Raw genomic sequence first — 17,241 nt, 5'->3', positions numbered from 1 at the left:
TTTCCACAGTATTTTGTTGATAATTTGTAATTTTTAGTTGAATGAAATTTAAAAAAAATTAAAACACCAAATTATTTGTTTTAACTATTAACTATTAATCTCTTCTTTGAGAATCCATCTTTTTCGACGAAAGTCGAATTTTAATTTTCGTAATGTAGCATATAGCGATAAAGCGCATTACCCCAACAGCCTAACTGGAAAACTGCGTCACATTGCTTAACAGTGCGATACAGCCCGGACTGTTTACGTTCAGAGACGCCTAATTTAAGTCAAAGGTCAGAAAAAAGCCTGGCAAAAATTGAAATTCGACTGCCTTTTTTTTTGAAAATTGATCTTTTTGGTTGAATATTCACTATTTGGTTTATAATTGGTATATTTGGTTGAAAATGCAATATTTTTAATTTAAGTGTTATGAATTTAAGGCGCTTCAAAATGAATTTAATATATTTTGAATTTTTTGAAAGTTGAACTTTTCTGAAAAGCCCCTTACTGCTTTTCATACCGCCTGCTTTGACCACACACTTTGGCAACTGGGTAACCTTTAAAGGGAAATAATTGAAATTGATATTCTATTTCTATATGAAATCATAACATAACCTTAAACATATAAGTTTATAAGGTTTATAAGCAGAGTAGAAGCTTTCATGTAGCTTTAAAACTGTTTGAAACCTTGAAAATGTTTTGAGAGATCAGCTGCTATAGCTGTCAAGCACATTTAAAAACTTAATTTATATAATAAATAGTAGGTCTTTAGTTTGCTGAAACTTCTATATTAATGCGTCATGAAAGACATAGTTTCAAACTCCACATTTCTGAAAGAAGAGGTTGCGGTTGGTAATGGAGAGGTACGTTATTTCATTATTTTTTACCTATAGGTCGTTTAGGATACTTATGTATTTAATTTCGAAGAAAATACTTCAAATTCGCAATTGAAAAGCATTTCGTTCATATAAAATTGTTTGACGATAAAGGTCCATTTATGTGCAGGTAACAGTCATTATTTTATTACTTTGAAATACTTAAATATGATTTCCATTGAGTGAATGAATCCCAGGCGTTTTCAAGGAATTAAAAAAGTTTCAAGAGATTTCAAACAATTTGAAATATTTTAGGAAATTTAAAAATATTTCTAGGAATTTGTTATTTATTTCAACAGTTTGAAGAAGTTTCAAACTATTTGAAATATTTGAGACTATTTTGAAAGGTCTCAAAGCATTTTCAAAGGATTTAAACAATTTCAAAGGGTTTTAATAATTATAAGAGAGTTGAAAGAATTTGCTTGCGGTTGTAAATAATTTCCAAGAATTTCTGAGGATATGGAAGGCTTTCACAAAACCTATAAAGTTTTAAGTAATTTTCAAAGATCACCAGGGATTTTATAAAATTTCAATGATTTCATTCAATTCTTTCTAATTCTCTTTAATTTTTCTAAACTCATTTCAAATTTACTCAATTCCATTAATTTTTCCATGTTTTTTAATTGTTTTGAATGTATACTTGATTGTGTTTTTAATTTTTTCAATGAATTCCATCGAACTTTTCTTGTTTCTGTTAAGTTCCTCTAAATTCACTCAAATTTTCTGAAATACATGGATTTTTTTCGATTCAAACAAAATTTTCCAATTCATTGTAATGCTTTTTAATTCTTTTGTGGTTATTTCTTAAAAATAAAGGCATTATATTCAGTTGTAAATAAAAAGATCACTTGCGTAATTTTTTCAGAAAAATTAAAATAAAGAACACAATGATTTTTTAATTCTTTTGAATTTACCCTGAATTTGTTGAAATTCCCTTGGATTCCATCGAATTCAATGGATTCTTTTTGGTATTTCAATTTTTTTTAATTCATCTTGAAGACTTTCAAATTCATCTTTAATTCTTAGAAATTTTGTCAAATTCTTATTCGCTAATTTCATTCACATGAAAAATTATTTTTTTCTATTGAGTTGAATTATTTGTAATTAGTCTTGATTTTATTTGAATTTCATTGTATTTTCTTGATTTTCCTTAAACTCTTTTCAATTTTAATGTAGTCAGAAGACTTTTTAAATTGTCTTGAATTATATATTTGAAATTCTCTCAATTCTATACTCAATTCATTTCATTTTTCTTTGGCTTTTTTTCTATTCACCCTAAAGTTTTTAAACTCACGTTAAATTGTTATGCTTTCATTCAATTCTTGTGAAACCCTGAATTTTTTTAATTCACTTGAATTTTTTAAATTAACTTTATAACCTGAAAGCGTTTTAAATCATCTTGAATTCTTAGGTATTTTATAAATTTCGTTTGAATTTCCTTAAATTGTCTTCAAATTACTGTATTAACTCACCCTGAATTTTTATGAATTTTATCGAAGTTTTCTCATTTTTCTTGAATTTCTTTAAACTCATTCGAATTTTATTGAGTTGGTTTTTTTCTTATAAAAATTTGTTCATTTTTTCAATTTAATTCAATTATTTTTTATAATTCTCATGAATTTCAGTAAAGTCTTTTAAATTCCTTTGAATGCTTTCAAATACGCATGAATTTTACTGAAATAAGTAATAAGTATTTGGAAATGGATTATTCTAAAGTTTTTTTTTTTAATTCACCCTAAAATTTGTTCTCAGTTTATTGAAAAGTTAATGAGTTCAATGATTTTTATAAATATTTTATTATTTCCCTTATATTTATCTAAAGACACTCGAATTTTATTTAATTGGTTGTATTTGAAAAATTATTTGAAATTACATTAGATTCTATTTAATTCGCCTCAATCCTTTCCACTCCTATTTTACACAATTTGATAGAAATTTGTTTATTTAAAACATTTCATTTAATTATACTTTTCAAATTCGTATGAATGTAGTTTTTTATTTTATCAACGTGTTCAAATTCATTTGTAATTCACTTTCATTTTTATTAATTTATACTGAATTATTTTAAAATATTTCGAATTCTTTAAAATTGAATTTTTTTAATTACCCTGAATTTGTTTAATTTACTTAAATCTTTTAAATTTACTCAATTTTATTCATATTAATGAATTTTTCTTAAGTTTTTTTTAAATTTACCCTGAAATCTTTTAACCTTATCTTGAATTCTTAGATATTTCATGAAATTCGTTTGAACTTCCTTACATTGTTTTTAATTTACTGTTTTAATTCCCCCTGAATTTGTATGCATTTTATCGAATTTTTCTCATTCCCCTTAAATTTCTATTAAATTTTATATAATTCGTTTATTTTTTTGGACGGAAATTTGTTCGTTTTTACAATTTTGTTCAATTACATTTTTATAAATCTCATGAATTTCATCAGTCTTTTGAATTCCATTGAACTCTTTCAAATTCACTCCCATTTTATGAAATAGGTGCAATATTTTTTATATTTAAATTTTTTTCAACCTATTTGAAACCATTTTTTAATTCATCGTAAATTCTGATTAACTTAATTCTAATTATTTAAAAAACTTACTTTTCCGAAATGCTCTTGATTTTTTAAACTCTTGCTTAATTCTTCTACCTTCACTCAGTTCTACTCAATTAAATTTATAAAAAGTTATTATTTAAATTTATCCTTAAGTATTTTAAAGTCGCACCTTTAATTTTTAGGATTTTTATCACTTTTTTAATTCCCCTGAGTTCTTATAAATTCATTGCAATCAAACGTAAATTATTAAATTTAAATCATGAATTCTTTCAAATGATCTGGAATTTTGATGAATTTTATCGAATTTAAAAAATTTTTAAACTACATTTGTCACATTTTTAATGCGCATTAGTCACTTTTAGTTTCATTTAATCATTTTCTCATTGAATTTTTTGCAGTAGCTTAAACACAGGTGTAATTTAAGACTAAAAATGAAATTATGTTCGCCGGCTAAATTATGTTTAAGAACTTATGCTCTTGAAAATTAAAGTGTCAAATTTGTAATCCTTTAATCCGTGATTTAAGCTCTTTAATTTCTGAATGGAAAGAGTTTTGCTTGTCGATTGTAAAGTTGATATTAAAGTATCTAATTAGGTATTTCTTGACCATACGCTTGACACTAATTCATAATTTTACCAGGCTTCTCAAGAATCTCCAGCTAAAGAAAAATTAAGGGGCTGGTTGAATCGTCTTCTTCGAATAAAAATGACGGATGGTCGTGTTCTAACTGGAGCATTTTTATGCACTGATCGAGATGGAAATGTTATTCTGGGTTCATGTACAGAATATCTTTCAGAAGAACACAAAATGACAGAAGCAAGAACTTTGGGTTTAGTCATGGTACCCGGCCGACATATAGTAACCATTCAGTTAGATGCATAAATTCTAAAACCTAGAAATATTTAATTAAAAATAATATTAACTCAATGTTTTTAAAATCAATGTTAAATTCTCCAGTGTTTTACAGAGATACAAATATTACTCGCGAAATATTTACAATTGTTTTTTCTTCAGTAAGATTGACTAATTGACGTTATACAGTGAATTTTGAAACGTCAGTTTGAAATAAATCCAACTGATTTCAGTAATATTCGTGTATTTTATTTTCGTTTCGTAGGTTTGCTATATTTTACAGTAATTCTTGAACTATAGGTGTTTCGGATTCTGAAGATTCATCTCTTTTCATTGATGTCTCGATTTCAGCTGGAAAAATTAATGTTATTAAAGCGGAAATAAGGTTAATTTTTTATTATTTCTAAATAATTCTATTGCAAGATAATTTATTTACTTTCTGGGGCTTCTTGTTTACTTTTGACGATACACTGTTCCTGTACAATAGTATATTCTTCTTCTAGAATTTGATTCTGTGTAACTTCTTTTTGAACATTGTTTACTGCGTCGTCTATCCTCTGGCAAAGGGTAGTAGACAAATTATCCATTCCAGATAGAAAACTGATTTCCGAAGCTGCTACAGCCATTTTTTGTACGTATTCCATGTACCCAACGAGTTGCTGTAAAACGAAAAATGTTCGAGGCAATTTATTTTTTTAAACATATTCTAGAGAAGGGTGCACAGAAAATTGTTATAAGCAAAACGATCTACATTAGACCTGAATGTTTTCTTGTGAGGCACAAACAAAATTTATATTTCACCATTCTGATTTTTTATTTAATTTTAAGTATATCACGGACTTCATATTTTAATCACACTATACATGCCTACTCTGAAGCATTTTTTACTTGAAATATCAGGCTAAAAATTGTACCCTAGAAATTACGTCTTAGGGTTGCCTCTTGAGTATTTTTACCATGGCAATTTTTTAAATTAATTTATGTGATTTTTTAAAAGAAAGAGTAATAAGTTAAATTTATCTGCAATATTTAAAATTCTGCAATTTTTAACGATGAAAATTACCTTAATTTTTGTTGAGAGAAATCACTTTTTTTGTAAAGAAGAATCTATCCAATCATTTTGAATATCGCAGGATATGACATAATATGATACTTATTAATAATATATTTATCATCTTTAAAATTTCAATTTAAAATTATAGTCTTTAGTGCGAAATTTTAAATCAGTTTAATCTTTGAGGTCTTGAAATTAAAGTTTTTTTTTTTAATTTCAAAAACTTATTTTCGAAAATCTTTGTTTTGAAGTTTCTTAATTTTTGGAGTTTTCGAATTCCAAATTTAACAACCGTGTGGTTTCAAATTCAAATACGAAAAATTGTAGGACAATCTCATATTATAGCAATCTTGTTTCGTGTTATTTTGTTTCTATTTTTAATGTAATATTAAACAAATTTCCGATTTTTAGTTGAAGATTTAAACAAATGTATGATTATAAATTTAAAAATATTTGTTTGGAAAATTTCAAGAAAGAATAATAATTCTACAGGATGTATTAAAAATTAAACGATTTGAAATTTTAAAACTTTATTATTTGAAACAAAAATAGATCAAAATTAAACTATCTCAAATTGATAACTCAGTAATTGAATCATTTCTTTTTTTTTTTTTTTGAACAGTTACCATTTTAGAGATTGCAATTTTTTTAGATTTAGATTTAGATTACTAAAAATAATTTAAATTTGTATGCGGTTTAATATAAAAAATATTATGATCACAATTTTTGGTAACTATTTTTTTTAGTTTTAAATGAAGTTGTGATTTGTATAAGTTTCAATGTTAAATTAGAATTTTTTATGTAATAACGGTGAAAAAATCTTGAATTTCAGAAATTTCGATTTTGAAAGATTCTACTTCGTTTTTAATTTGAAATTTAATTTTAAAGGCTTTTAATTAGAAATATGTAGTACAATTTAATTTCTTTAAATTTTAACTGATCCAATTTCCAAAATTTAAACCTGAAAATATTCAATTCAAAAATTTTTTTAATTGTTATGTTTCCGAAACTTTAATCTGAAATTATTCAATTTCGAGATTTATCAATACAGAATTAAATTGTTCAATTTAAACGCTTTGAATTAGAAATGATACATTTCAACTATATTCTAATGACATTTCTGTTCACAAAATTTTCAATTTCCAATTATCTAATTTTATACGCTTTTATTAAGAAATGATACAAGTTCATTTTCTTTTATTTCCATTCGAAATATTTTCCTTTTCTCAAAATGTTACCTAATCTAAAATAATTTAAATCGAAACTTTTTGAATTCAAAATTTGTATATGCATTTAAACAAATTTTAAAAGCTTTCAATTTAAAATGACTAATTATTGTTTAAGAAATCTTTAAAATATCATATTTCATAATAGGTTTAATAATGGATTTTTAACTGTTTATATTTTAAATCTTTTTTAGAATTAATTTTCTTTTTTAGTTGTAAAGATATTAATTCTGCTAGAAGAATGCCTAAAAGAAAAAAATAGTGGAAAGCTGAAGATAAGAAGTGTCCAAGAAAGGGAGCAATATCTTAAAAGGCGTGGTTATAGTCAAAAGGGTTTAAAAACATTAAAAGATAAGAGAGCTAATGTAAAAGAGATACTAAAGAAAACAGACTACGAAGTACAAAGACAAACACAGCTAGGTAAAATACAGGAATCTAGGTACAATAGTAGGCACAAGTTAGTAAATACTGGATTAAAAGCAGAATATTTCTGTAAGGTAGGAAACAAAGAAAGTCAAAAACTAATAGCTAGGGCGAGATGTGGCAATTTAGAGGGAAAATCTAGATATTGGTTAGACGAAGGAAGTCAGATGTGCGCTTTATGTAAAAGAGAAAAAGGTACACTGGAACATTTAATCAGAGACTGCGAATTAATAGATAGACCAAATTTAGAAATTGAAGAAATGTTAAATGGTAGGGCAGGCAATAAGAATGTGTGTAATTGGTTAAGACTTTTGGAAAAGCGAAAAGATGATGTAATTAACCCTAGATAAGTAGAGAAATGTATAATATGAGTGTATAGAGAACCATTATTGTTACTATTAATCCATATAGAGATTCTATTTTGTTTTAGTTGTCAAAAAAAATCCTTGAATGCAAGAGTGGATGGATAAGAAAAAGAAATGTAAACCAAGTCCAATTTTTCAAGGCCGTTGGGCTGAAAAATAAATAAATATCTATTAATTCTGCTAGAGCATTCTTTTCTGATTTTAAATTTTTCGAAAATTTCTGAAAATTCTTTTTGTTTTTATAACTTTCACATAAAATGCACCAAAGGCGTCGAATTAAAAAAAAAACTCATATCTCTTGCACCTATTTAACAGAGAAAACGGCTTATTAATTGTTGTTTTCGAAAAAAATCACATAAATTTATCAAAAACAACCATTTTTTTAAGGGCGCATATCAATTTTTTATATTTGATATAAATACTCAGGAGCTATCCCCGAAATAAAATTTCTAGGGTACAAACTTTAGCCCAAACTTTTAGGTAAAACTTGGTTCAGAGCAGTGCGTGACAGTTTAAAATATGTATTAGAATCTAAACATTTTTTTTTGACAACTTAGAAACTTTTTCACTTTTGAGAAGTTAAAAATTATAACAGAAATAAGTTCTTACAGTAAGGGCTTGCTTCTTTTTTTGCATCTCCAATCGTGTAGTCACAATCCTATCCCAATGATAATCACTTGCGTTCACCATTTGAGTTTCTTGTAAGAGGCAAATCAGATTCACTAACAGATTCCTAGAAATTTTTTATTTTATTTGAATCAGATGCTATAATATTCTTTATTTTTAGTATTATAATAATATTATAAAGGATTAAATAATATATGTTAAATTTGAATGAATTACTCTTAAAAAGCGTTACCGTTATACTTACAAAAAAAGGAAAGCGTTATTTAAAAGTTACTTTTTTTGAAGCATTTTTAAACGTCACTTAAAATTCACAAGAGCTTTAGATGTTTTTAAAATTTTTTTATTGGAAAGTGTTTTCAAAGTTACAAAATAATATTTCAATTTATGTGTAACAATAATTTAATACAAAATTTCATATTAATAATCTATAAATTTTTTCATTTCACATTATTATTAATTCTAAATCACAAACTTTGCATAGAATCTATTTCTTCTTTGAGAAATTTTCACATCTATTTTTCATAGAATCGTCAATTTTGTTTGTAAATTATATAGTTTTTGACCTAATGCAGATATTTGAAATTACTTTGCGGATTTTGGTGACTTTTTTAATATTGCAAAAAAATAAAAAAGCTGGGATGTTGCAGAAAATGTTCCATATTTTTTTCTTCGAATTTTTAAAATATGAAAGTATTATAATTATAATAATAAAATAAAATAAAAAATAATATTATAATAAGAAAGTAAGCTTTATGCGAGCTAAACAATTGAATGTGAAATTTTTTTTGATAAAATATGTTTGTATCTTTCATTCTTTCCGAGAAAAATGCGACAATTTGATTTCACGAAAAAATAATTCTCCTGGCCACAAAAATTACTTAGTCCACATAAAAGTTACATGATGTCTGAATTATATTAGATCAAATTTTAAGAAATTAAAAAAAAAAAAACAACTAAATGTCAAAACTATTTAATTTTAAAGAAAAAAATGGAGATTTTTAAAAAATAGACGTCAAAAAATATTTGGAATGATAATTGATAAAACGATCAAAAGTTTTTGTTAGTATTTGGAAAACGCTTTTTAAATACTTAATTTATTTAATTATTTTCTCGATTTGGTCATTTTTATGGATTTGAAAGTACCATCTAAGCTGCATAAACATAATTTTTTAATTTTAATAAGAAAAATCAAGAAAATTTGATACATATATGTAAATAATCAAAAATTTTCAAATAAATAATTTTTGATCAGTTTTTGAATGTGAAAAATATCTATCTTAATGGGAAACAAAAAATATTTTTCGATTTTAAAATATTTAAAGTTATTTTCTTCTTACCCAAAAGAACGTTTTGACACTATCAGAATCTTTTAATAAAAGATTTATTTTTTCTATAATGAAAATATATTTCCTGATTGCTATCAAGACATATAATTTTATATATTAAATTCGGCCCTTAATCAGAATATGCCTGCGCAGCAAGCCTCTTTTTTAAAATTGAAATTTAAAAAAAATCTGTAATTTACAATATACCTATATTCTTTACTAGTTTCTTCTATTGCTGTATATGTAACAGTTAAAACTGTTGAAGCGCTATTTGCAGCTTCAATTGCTGATTGCTTGATCATATAATCGAAAGACAAATTTTTTACGTCTGGTGGTTCCAAAGAAACTTTTTCATTAGCGTTCGGTTTTTTGGAAGGATCGTATTGAATAAAGGAGGAGGCAATTCCAAACTGTACTTTGAAACACAAAAACAAAATGAAATTAGTTAACAATCTATTGTAGCAACAAAAAAATTATTTTTAAAAAATATTTCCGTCTGAAATATAGGACAATTCGCAGGAACCCTTAGATTTGATGTGAGTGTTATGAGATAATAATATGAAATTCACGTGTTTTGTCTACAAATGATTCTAGAATTCAGTTAAATTATTAAAAATCACGTAGGATATATGGATAGGCTTCTTGCATAGTCATTTATTACATTTTAAATTAAAGAACGAAATCTGCTTCCAACTTTCAATTTGTTTACAACGACACATTATTAATTTAATTTACTATCTTTCGGGTGGCGAAATGTTTAATTGTTTTTGCAAATACAGATCTTAAAATATTTACTTTGATAAGAGAATAAAAAATAATTTCATTATACAAAAACATTAGTCATTGTCGTTGATTCTTGAATATCAAGGAGTTGCTAAAGGTTTTGTTTTTCAAAAGATTTTAGAACATATCTTTAGGTTTTTACACTTTTTTTTTAATTTTCAACTTTTCCAAAGTATTTCGAAATATATTTAAAGGGATTTCTAATTATTTCGACTAATTTCTACAAATTTCAAAAAATTTTCAAGAAATGTCAAAGGGTTTTTGACCAATTTAAAAGATTAAAAAAATGCCATGGGATTAAAATAAAATTAAGTTTCAAACAATTTCTATTAATTTATAGAGGCTAAAGAATTGTAGAAGATTAAAAAAACTTTCAAAAATATAAAGCGTTTTCAATGAGTTTCAAAATATTTCAACGCATATCATAAAACTTTTAAAAGTTTCAACAGATTTTAATTAACTTTTAGGAATTACCAAGTATTCTAAAAGATTTCAAGTTATTGAAGAATGTTTCAAGAGATTCCCTAGAATCTTTTAACATTTCATGGGACATGTCAAAAATTCTAAAGGTTTAAAGTTGTATCAGAAGATTTCAAGAGATTTCTGGAAACACCAAAATTTTAAAGAATTTTCGCTGTATTTCAAAATATTTTAAGTGATTGCACTCTACTTTTACAATTACTTATAAAGATTTCGAAGGATTTTATAAGATTTCAAGTAATTTATAAACATTTTAAGAAATTTCAGAGGATTTCTAGGGATTCTTAAATATTTAAAAAAATCTAAATAGTAATATTGAGGATTTAATGTCATTTCAACAGATTTAAATAATTATGAGGCATTTCAAAATGATTTTGAAATTTTTCAAAGTTTTCAAATATTTTAATTTTCGAGGTAATTCAAAATATTTTAAGAGATTGCAGATCAATTCCAAAAGGATTGCAAGTATAACTTCAACAGGTTTTAATGGAGTTTCCAGATTTTCTAAGAATTTCAAGTGATTAAAAAATATTTCAATACATTTACAAAAATCTTTCGAGATTTCATGTCTAGGAAACGATTTTAAGTTATTTCACAGATTTTTCATTAATTTCAACTAATTTTAGGAGACTTTACGAGATTAAGAACGAGCGAATTTATTTTTTGACCGGGAATTTTACAAATTTTTTGAAAAACAATTTGTCCAAGTTTAATTTGAACAGTGTTTAAAATAATTAGTTCAATTGTTATCTTTTTCAATTATGATATCATTCCGTTTAAAATGCGTAATTCGAAAATATTTCACTTAAAAATTTTCCACTTAGATTTTAATTTTTAAATATAGATATTTCATTTAAAGAATTTCAAAATGTAGTTTTACAGACTTAAAACATTAAAAATTAGAAGTTTTTGTAATCTACAATGTTGGATAAAACAATTTCTTAGTTTATCAACTGTGAATATAAATTATAATGATTTTTTTAAATTGAACTGTACACTAAGGATTAGCAAGTGAATAATAATTAATTTTGCAAGACAATTCGGAATCTGCTTGAAATTTTAGAATTTTCAGATTCTAACTTTAAAAATTAAACTGTTTCAATTTGCAAGCCTAAGTAATTAAACAAATGTAAACATCTGATTTAAACTTTATATAATATTCTCAATTTAAAAGTAACTTCACAATAATATATTCATAAACAAAGGCTTTTATTAAATTTAAAATATTGTTTTAGTCTAAAAATTGAAATTTAAAAAATTTTAATTGTCTAATTAAGAAAAAGAAAAATTACTTAATATTTAGAAATATTGGACTGCTCATTTAAAATCACTAATATTATAAATAAAATATTCTAAAAATTACAAAAAACTAACATGTGAACGTTACGATATTAATGGCTTTATTAAAAAAAAATAATAATAATATACAAGTAAAATTGTTGAATTTTTATGGCCGATTTTAGCAGATTAAGAATAGGAAAATTTTAAAATAAAAAACGTTTTCTAAAGTATCCTAGCAAAAGTGAAAAATTAATTCGAAAGGAAAATTTAAAAAGATTTTCAAAATCTTCAAAAATGAATCTGGAAGAATTTAGGAAAATATTTTTATTTTCGGGATTTAACCAAAAAATTAGGAAAAACTCGTATCATTTTAAAACATGTTTAAAAGTTCTCAAAATATTTGAAAAATAGTTTAAAATTTGAAAAAAAAAAAAAAAAACAAAATGTAGATGTTTAAAGATTAAAAAATATTTATTTGAAGGTTTATGAGGATTTTCAAACTATTAAAAATAAAAATACTTTAACTTTTAATTTAAGAATTGTTCAGTTAATAACAAAAATGTAATCGTTCAATTATTAAAATTTCTAGCTTAAAATTACATAAAATGATTAGAGGCTCAGTTTTTATTACTTCAAATGAAAACATTTTGAGCTTTAGAGTTACAATTTTTTAATTTCATTGACCTTAAAAAATGTTTGCAAAACGGGATTTTTTCGTGTTAAAACGGTAAAAAAAGCAGAAAAACTTTAAAAATGTTGATTATTTCTAGTTTTATTCCAAAACATCGAATTTTTACCTGCTTTTGGAGTCTTCTTATTAAATTGACATTTTGCGCGTGTTCAACATGGGGTTATTAGACGCAGAATTTGATTAAATTTCGTCCCATTATGAGGGAAAAAATCTTCATCAACAGCTTAAACTATAAGCGTGTGATAATTTGCGCCGGTACTGTATGTGTCGCTATTTATTTATTTGTCCAAATTTATTTTACAATAATCTAAATGTTTCTGAGAATTGTCCTTATACTTTATGATACTTTACCAGAATTGGACGATTTCTCCTGAACAACAAATTGAGGGCTCGTCGACAAGCCATTTTTATTAATTGCTGCTTCTATATATTACTTTTTATTATAATTAAAATTATTCTATACAGTTAATCCTAAATTTTTAATACTACAGTAATATCAGAGATAAAATATGTGATGCACGTCATGTGAACGTATTCAATATTTGTGATTTTTATAGGTTATGATACAAAAAGACTAAAAAAGACTGTACAAAAGACTTTCGCTGTCACATGACAAAATTATAATTAACACAATTTATTTGTAGTGTGTATACTCTATTCTTCACTTTATTTCTCATTGAGTCATATCTTTCTTTCTTTATTAATCATTCAATGATTGTATATCAATTTTATACCAAAAGAAAAATTTACCGGAATTCTATCAACAACAATGTTTCCGTGCGCACTGCAGCGTACTATGGTTGCCTGTTTTGAGGGGAAATCAAATGATTTACATGATTTAGAAATTGATATTTTTTAAACTGAAGAGCGTAAAATAGATTTTTGAAAAATTAATTAAGAAAGTTGGATTTATAAAATATTTTAAAAAATAATAAAAATGGATGACAAAAGGTGAAAACTATAATTTTTTACCAGTTCTTACAAGCTTAACACAATTAAAAAAATATTTTATTTTAAATTAGAAGGTGAATTAAAAAAAATTAAGTTTGGAACTATTCCAGAATTTTAATAGCAAATTTTTTGTTTTATATTAAGTTTACTATATTTATTTCATTGAAAAAATGTTTATGGTTCTCTATGAAGTAAACAGAATTATTTTCAGAAATAATTTTGATATTATAATTATCCATTCTGAGCCAGTTTTACAGCTGCTATCTGGGTTTACGTTTTTTAGTAAAATTGTGTTTAAAAATATTGCCCATGTTTTTCAATAAACATTTTTTTTATTTGAGATTTTCGAATGATAATTTATCTCTTATTTAAAATTAATTTTACTGTCCAGTAGGGCATTGTGAATTTTTTTCAAATTCAGAGAGGGTCCATATGTTGTAGATTGGTACCCGGATTTCCTAGAAAAATTTTAGAAAAAAAATGCGGATCCAGAATAAAGCTCAGAATAACAAGTAATAGCGAATTTTTTGTTATGTTGATACGAAATCAATTTTTTATGTAATGAAAATAGTTCTAAAAATTTGTATTTACAACTACGATTATTCTTCGATAACTATACAGAAAGACAAAGATCCGTATACATAATAAGTTGTCATTACATACGAAAAAAATAAGAAAAATTATGTTGTTATTTGATGATTAAATTTTTTTTGTATTGATCAAGATTTTTTTATCGATGAATTGGGTTCTAAAAGTTAGCACTTATACCAATGTTCTACGAAAGCTACGCAGCAATAAAAAATTATTATACCTGGTAACAAGCGTTGAGTTCAGAGAAATTAAGAATTTGTATTTCTATGAATACGTGATTTTTCCTCCGTTTAAAAATCCCCCAACGAGAAAAGAAAAAGTGAAATCCTATTCCTCTCAATCGACTTAGTAAAATTTAACGAAAGCATTTATTTAACCTATTTTTCATTATTAAATCTTTTTATTAGTTATAAATTCGAAAAATATTCAAATTTATATTTATTTTTATTTTAATAATTTATTTAAACGTCTTAAAAAATGCAACAAAGAAATCTATGCAAATGTGTGAATTTAAATAATTTTAACTCTAAAGAGGCAGAGTTGAATTGGTGAGAATTAAAATTTCAGAATTTACATTCCGCATGAAGGAATTAAAACAACTTATGACACATATTTTGTGAACTTATTAGAAGGAATTAAATAAAATCAAAATATGACCACTTCTGAGGAATAAAAAATATCTCTGTGAGGTGCGTTATCGGTACGATTAGAAGGAATTTAATATATTGAAAACACGTTCTCTTTGGGAGAATAGAAAACTGTGTGGCGGTCGCTATGGAAATAGAAGTGCATAAGTTTAGGAGGTATCTTATTCTTATGGTGGCATTTTAGACAGATGGAAAAATCGCGCATTCAAAATAATAGAATAATCTTCACTTTTGCGCTGAAATCTGAAAATATTAATTTTTCTCTATTCTACGCTTATTACCGGGTACTGTAAGTTGTCATTAAATTTAAAGAAATGATTTAAACTTATAATGTTTTACTGCTTGGGACTGTTTTTTGTACATATTTTATTTTATCATCATTATAAAATATTTCTAAACTATTCTACCTTTAATGTGCAATCAGTAGATGTTATTATTATAAATGATGTCGACTACTTAATGCGTGGGAAATTATTTCCAAAGTTATAATTTTTTTGGTATACAAAAATCTGTTGTCAACTACAGTTTTAATATATTTCTGCATTCCATTTGCTTCGATTATTTTGAAATAATAATAAATTTTATTATTTTTGTTTTTATTGAAAATATTCATAATAGTCAAAACAGTTGTATACCCCCCCCCCCCTTGCATCAATATAAATATTTGTCAAAGTGGCAAATATTTTTTTCATTAATTACCATTCAATAGGACTATAAAATTTGCTAAACTTTCAATACAATGATTTATAAATAATTTTAAATTTTATGACAAAAAATTATGAGTAAAAACCGTTCCTAAAATCTTAAATAGTCAGAAACTTGATTTTATAGATTTCACTCAAATTTGATGATAATTCAAATTGTATCATAATTTTGCATTCCTACTTAGCTTTCAGTCGGTAATTATATAGATAAAAGTATTAATTACTTTTATTATTAACTGCTATTAACTAATAAACCTATTCTTAATTACTGATTATTAAGTACTGCATACTATACATATATTAGTATTAATTAAAAATGTATTTCTTATGGTTTAAGGAATCGCTATTATTCGTTATTTTGAGCTTTATCGTTTTGCGCGAACGTAAGATATGTATTTTTTAAACTGTAATTTGTTGCAGAAAAGTCTGGTACTAAACTGTAGCTTTTAGATACCCTCCGAATTTATAATAAAAAAAATATAAAAAAATCTTGCCGCCCTACTGTCTAATTAACATCAATTTCAAAATTTCTTCATTATTTTTACCAATTACTAGAACCGGTAGAACATTCTGTGCGGAACGCGCACACTAATTACACTATTTTTAGAGAAAAAAAAATCATTAAATTTTCCAGAAAAGTGACAAGATACATTTTTTTTTAGATTTTACAGACATTCTTATGTGATTGACTTAAGTTCTTCTAATTGTAGCGAAAATATTCCAGTAAATTCAATATGAATTAAACTTTTTTTTATTTACATACAATTCTTTAAATTTAGCGCTACATCGAGTTGAAAATTTGGGATACTAAACAAGAAGCACTACGAATTGTGGGTCTGGTCCTAGATTTGTATAATTATGAAAAAAGTTTATTGTTGCAAACAATTCTTTTTACTTTTTTCATAATTATCAAAATTTAGGAGCAGACACACCTTTCTTAGTGCTTTTTATTTATTATCTCAAATTTTCAACTCGATGTGGCGCTTGGTGTGAAATTAAGTTGGGAAATAAAAAGTGAGGGTAAGGTAGGAATCTGGCCGGGTGTAAAATAATCCGACACCGTACATTGAATAGTTTCCTACTATATATATAAAAAAAAAACATTTTTCAAGATAAACTATTCAGCAAGGTATAATTACACTGGCGGACCGAAGGAACCGAATGGAGCCTCTACAAAGTACCCGTAAAGATCCCATTGGGTCCCTATTCGGTTCCTTTTAAAAAAACACGAAAAAAAAAGCAAAATCAACTTTGATATTGTTGAAATTCGGATTCTACGTTAAAATTTGCATTAGAAACTCACGGAGTAATCGCAATAGTTTTTTTTGCAACGGTAAAAAGTTAAAAAAAAGTAAAAGACGTATAACGCCTGTTGTAGGCTACTTACAGGCGACGCGTTTGAAGTGTAGCAGTCAACAGGCTTTATACGTCTTATATTTTTTAAACTTTTTACCGTTGCAAAAAGAAAAACTATCGCGATTATTCCGTGATCTTCTATAGGTAATTTAAACGTAAAATCCGAATTTCAAAAATTAAACAGTTGATTTCGCTGTTTTTTTTTCGAGTTTTTTTTATAAAGGAACCGAATGGGGTCTTTACGGGTACTTTGTAGAGGCTCCATTCGGTTCTTTCGGTCCGTCAGGGTAACTTCGACTATATGAATTGGATTCGAATTTTCTATAAGATTTCACTTCCCACATTTTTTGAACTTATTAGTGACATAAATGTATTAAGGGCATGTGACACAGCTAAATACCTATATTACCGACCACAGTTTTTCAGTTCACTGAATGTTTTTTTGAACCTAGAACTTTTTTTGTAAGTAAAATAT

General features: G+C 25.4%; 2 protein-coding genes across 3 annotated transcripts; one reads left to right on the top strand and one right to left on the bottom strand.

The window, feature by feature from the left end:
* Positions 1-560: 560 nt before the first annotated feature.
* LOC117168278 (N-alpha-acetyltransferase 38-A, NatC auxiliary subunit) lies at positions 561-4,494 on the top strand. The gene is made up of 2 exons (XM_033353793.1): positions 561-845; positions 4,050-4,494. Exons 1-2 carry the CDS (start codon positions 783-785, stop codon positions 4,290-4,292), a joined length of 306 nt encoding a protein of 101 aa, XP_033209684.1. The 5' UTR covers positions 561-782; the 3' UTR covers positions 4,293-4,494.
* On the bottom strand, positions 4,494-13,260 carry LOC117168277. 2 transcript variants are annotated; one of them, XM_033353791.1, is made up of 5 exons: positions 12,869-13,260; positions 9,490-9,692; positions 7,940-8,063; positions 4,699-4,921; positions 4,494-4,613 (listed from the first exon to the last, which is right to left on the bottom strand). In XM_033353791.1, exons 1-5 carry the CDS (start codon positions 12,920-12,922, stop codon positions 4,540-4,542), a joined length of 678 nt encoding a protein of 225 aa, XP_033209682.1. In that variant the 5' UTR covers positions 12,923-13,260; the 3' UTR covers positions 4,494-4,539. The 2 variants fall into 2 exon arrangements, with proteins under 2 accessions (XP_033209682.1, XP_033209683.1); XM_033353792.1 differs by lacking the exon at positions 12,869-13,260 and adding an exon at positions 12,624-12,857.
* Positions 13,261-17,241: the final 3,981 nt, after the last annotated feature.

This window comes from Belonocnema kinseyi, chromosome 2 (assembly GCF_010883055.1).
Source record: "Belonocnema kinseyi isolate 2016_QV_RU_SX_M_011 chromosome 2, B_treatae_v1, whole genome shotgun sequence".
NCBI lineage: Eukaryota > Metazoa > Arthropoda > Insecta > Hymenoptera > Cynipidae > Belonocnema > Belonocnema kinseyi.
The sequence above is the reverse complement of the archived record's forward strand: the minus strand, read 5'-3'. Positions and strand labels throughout refer to the sequence as shown.

Excerpts from the sequence above, each read along its gene's own strand:
- LOC117168278 (XM_033353793.1), top strand. The coding sequence starts at position 783 with ATGAAAGACATAGTTTCAAACTCCACATTTCTGAAAGAAGAGGTTGCG. Across the intron at positions 846-4,049 it reads TTGCGGTTGGTAATGGAGAG|GCTTCTCAAGAATCTCCAGC; the intron begins GTACGTTATTTC and ends TAATTTTACCAG.
- LOC117168277 (XM_033353791.1), bottom strand. The coding sequence starts at position 12,922 with ATGGCTTGTCGACGAGCCCTCAATTTGTTGTTCAGGAGAAATCGTCCA. Across the intron at positions 4,922-7,939 it reads AAAAGAAGCAAGCCCTTACT|CAACTCGTTGGGTACATGGA; the intron begins GTAAGAACTTAT and ends TTCGTTTTACAG. Across the intron at positions 4,614-4,698 it reads TAAACAAGAAGCCCCAGAAA|CTGAAATCGAGACATCAATG; the intron begins GTAAATAAATTA and ends TAATTTTTCCAG.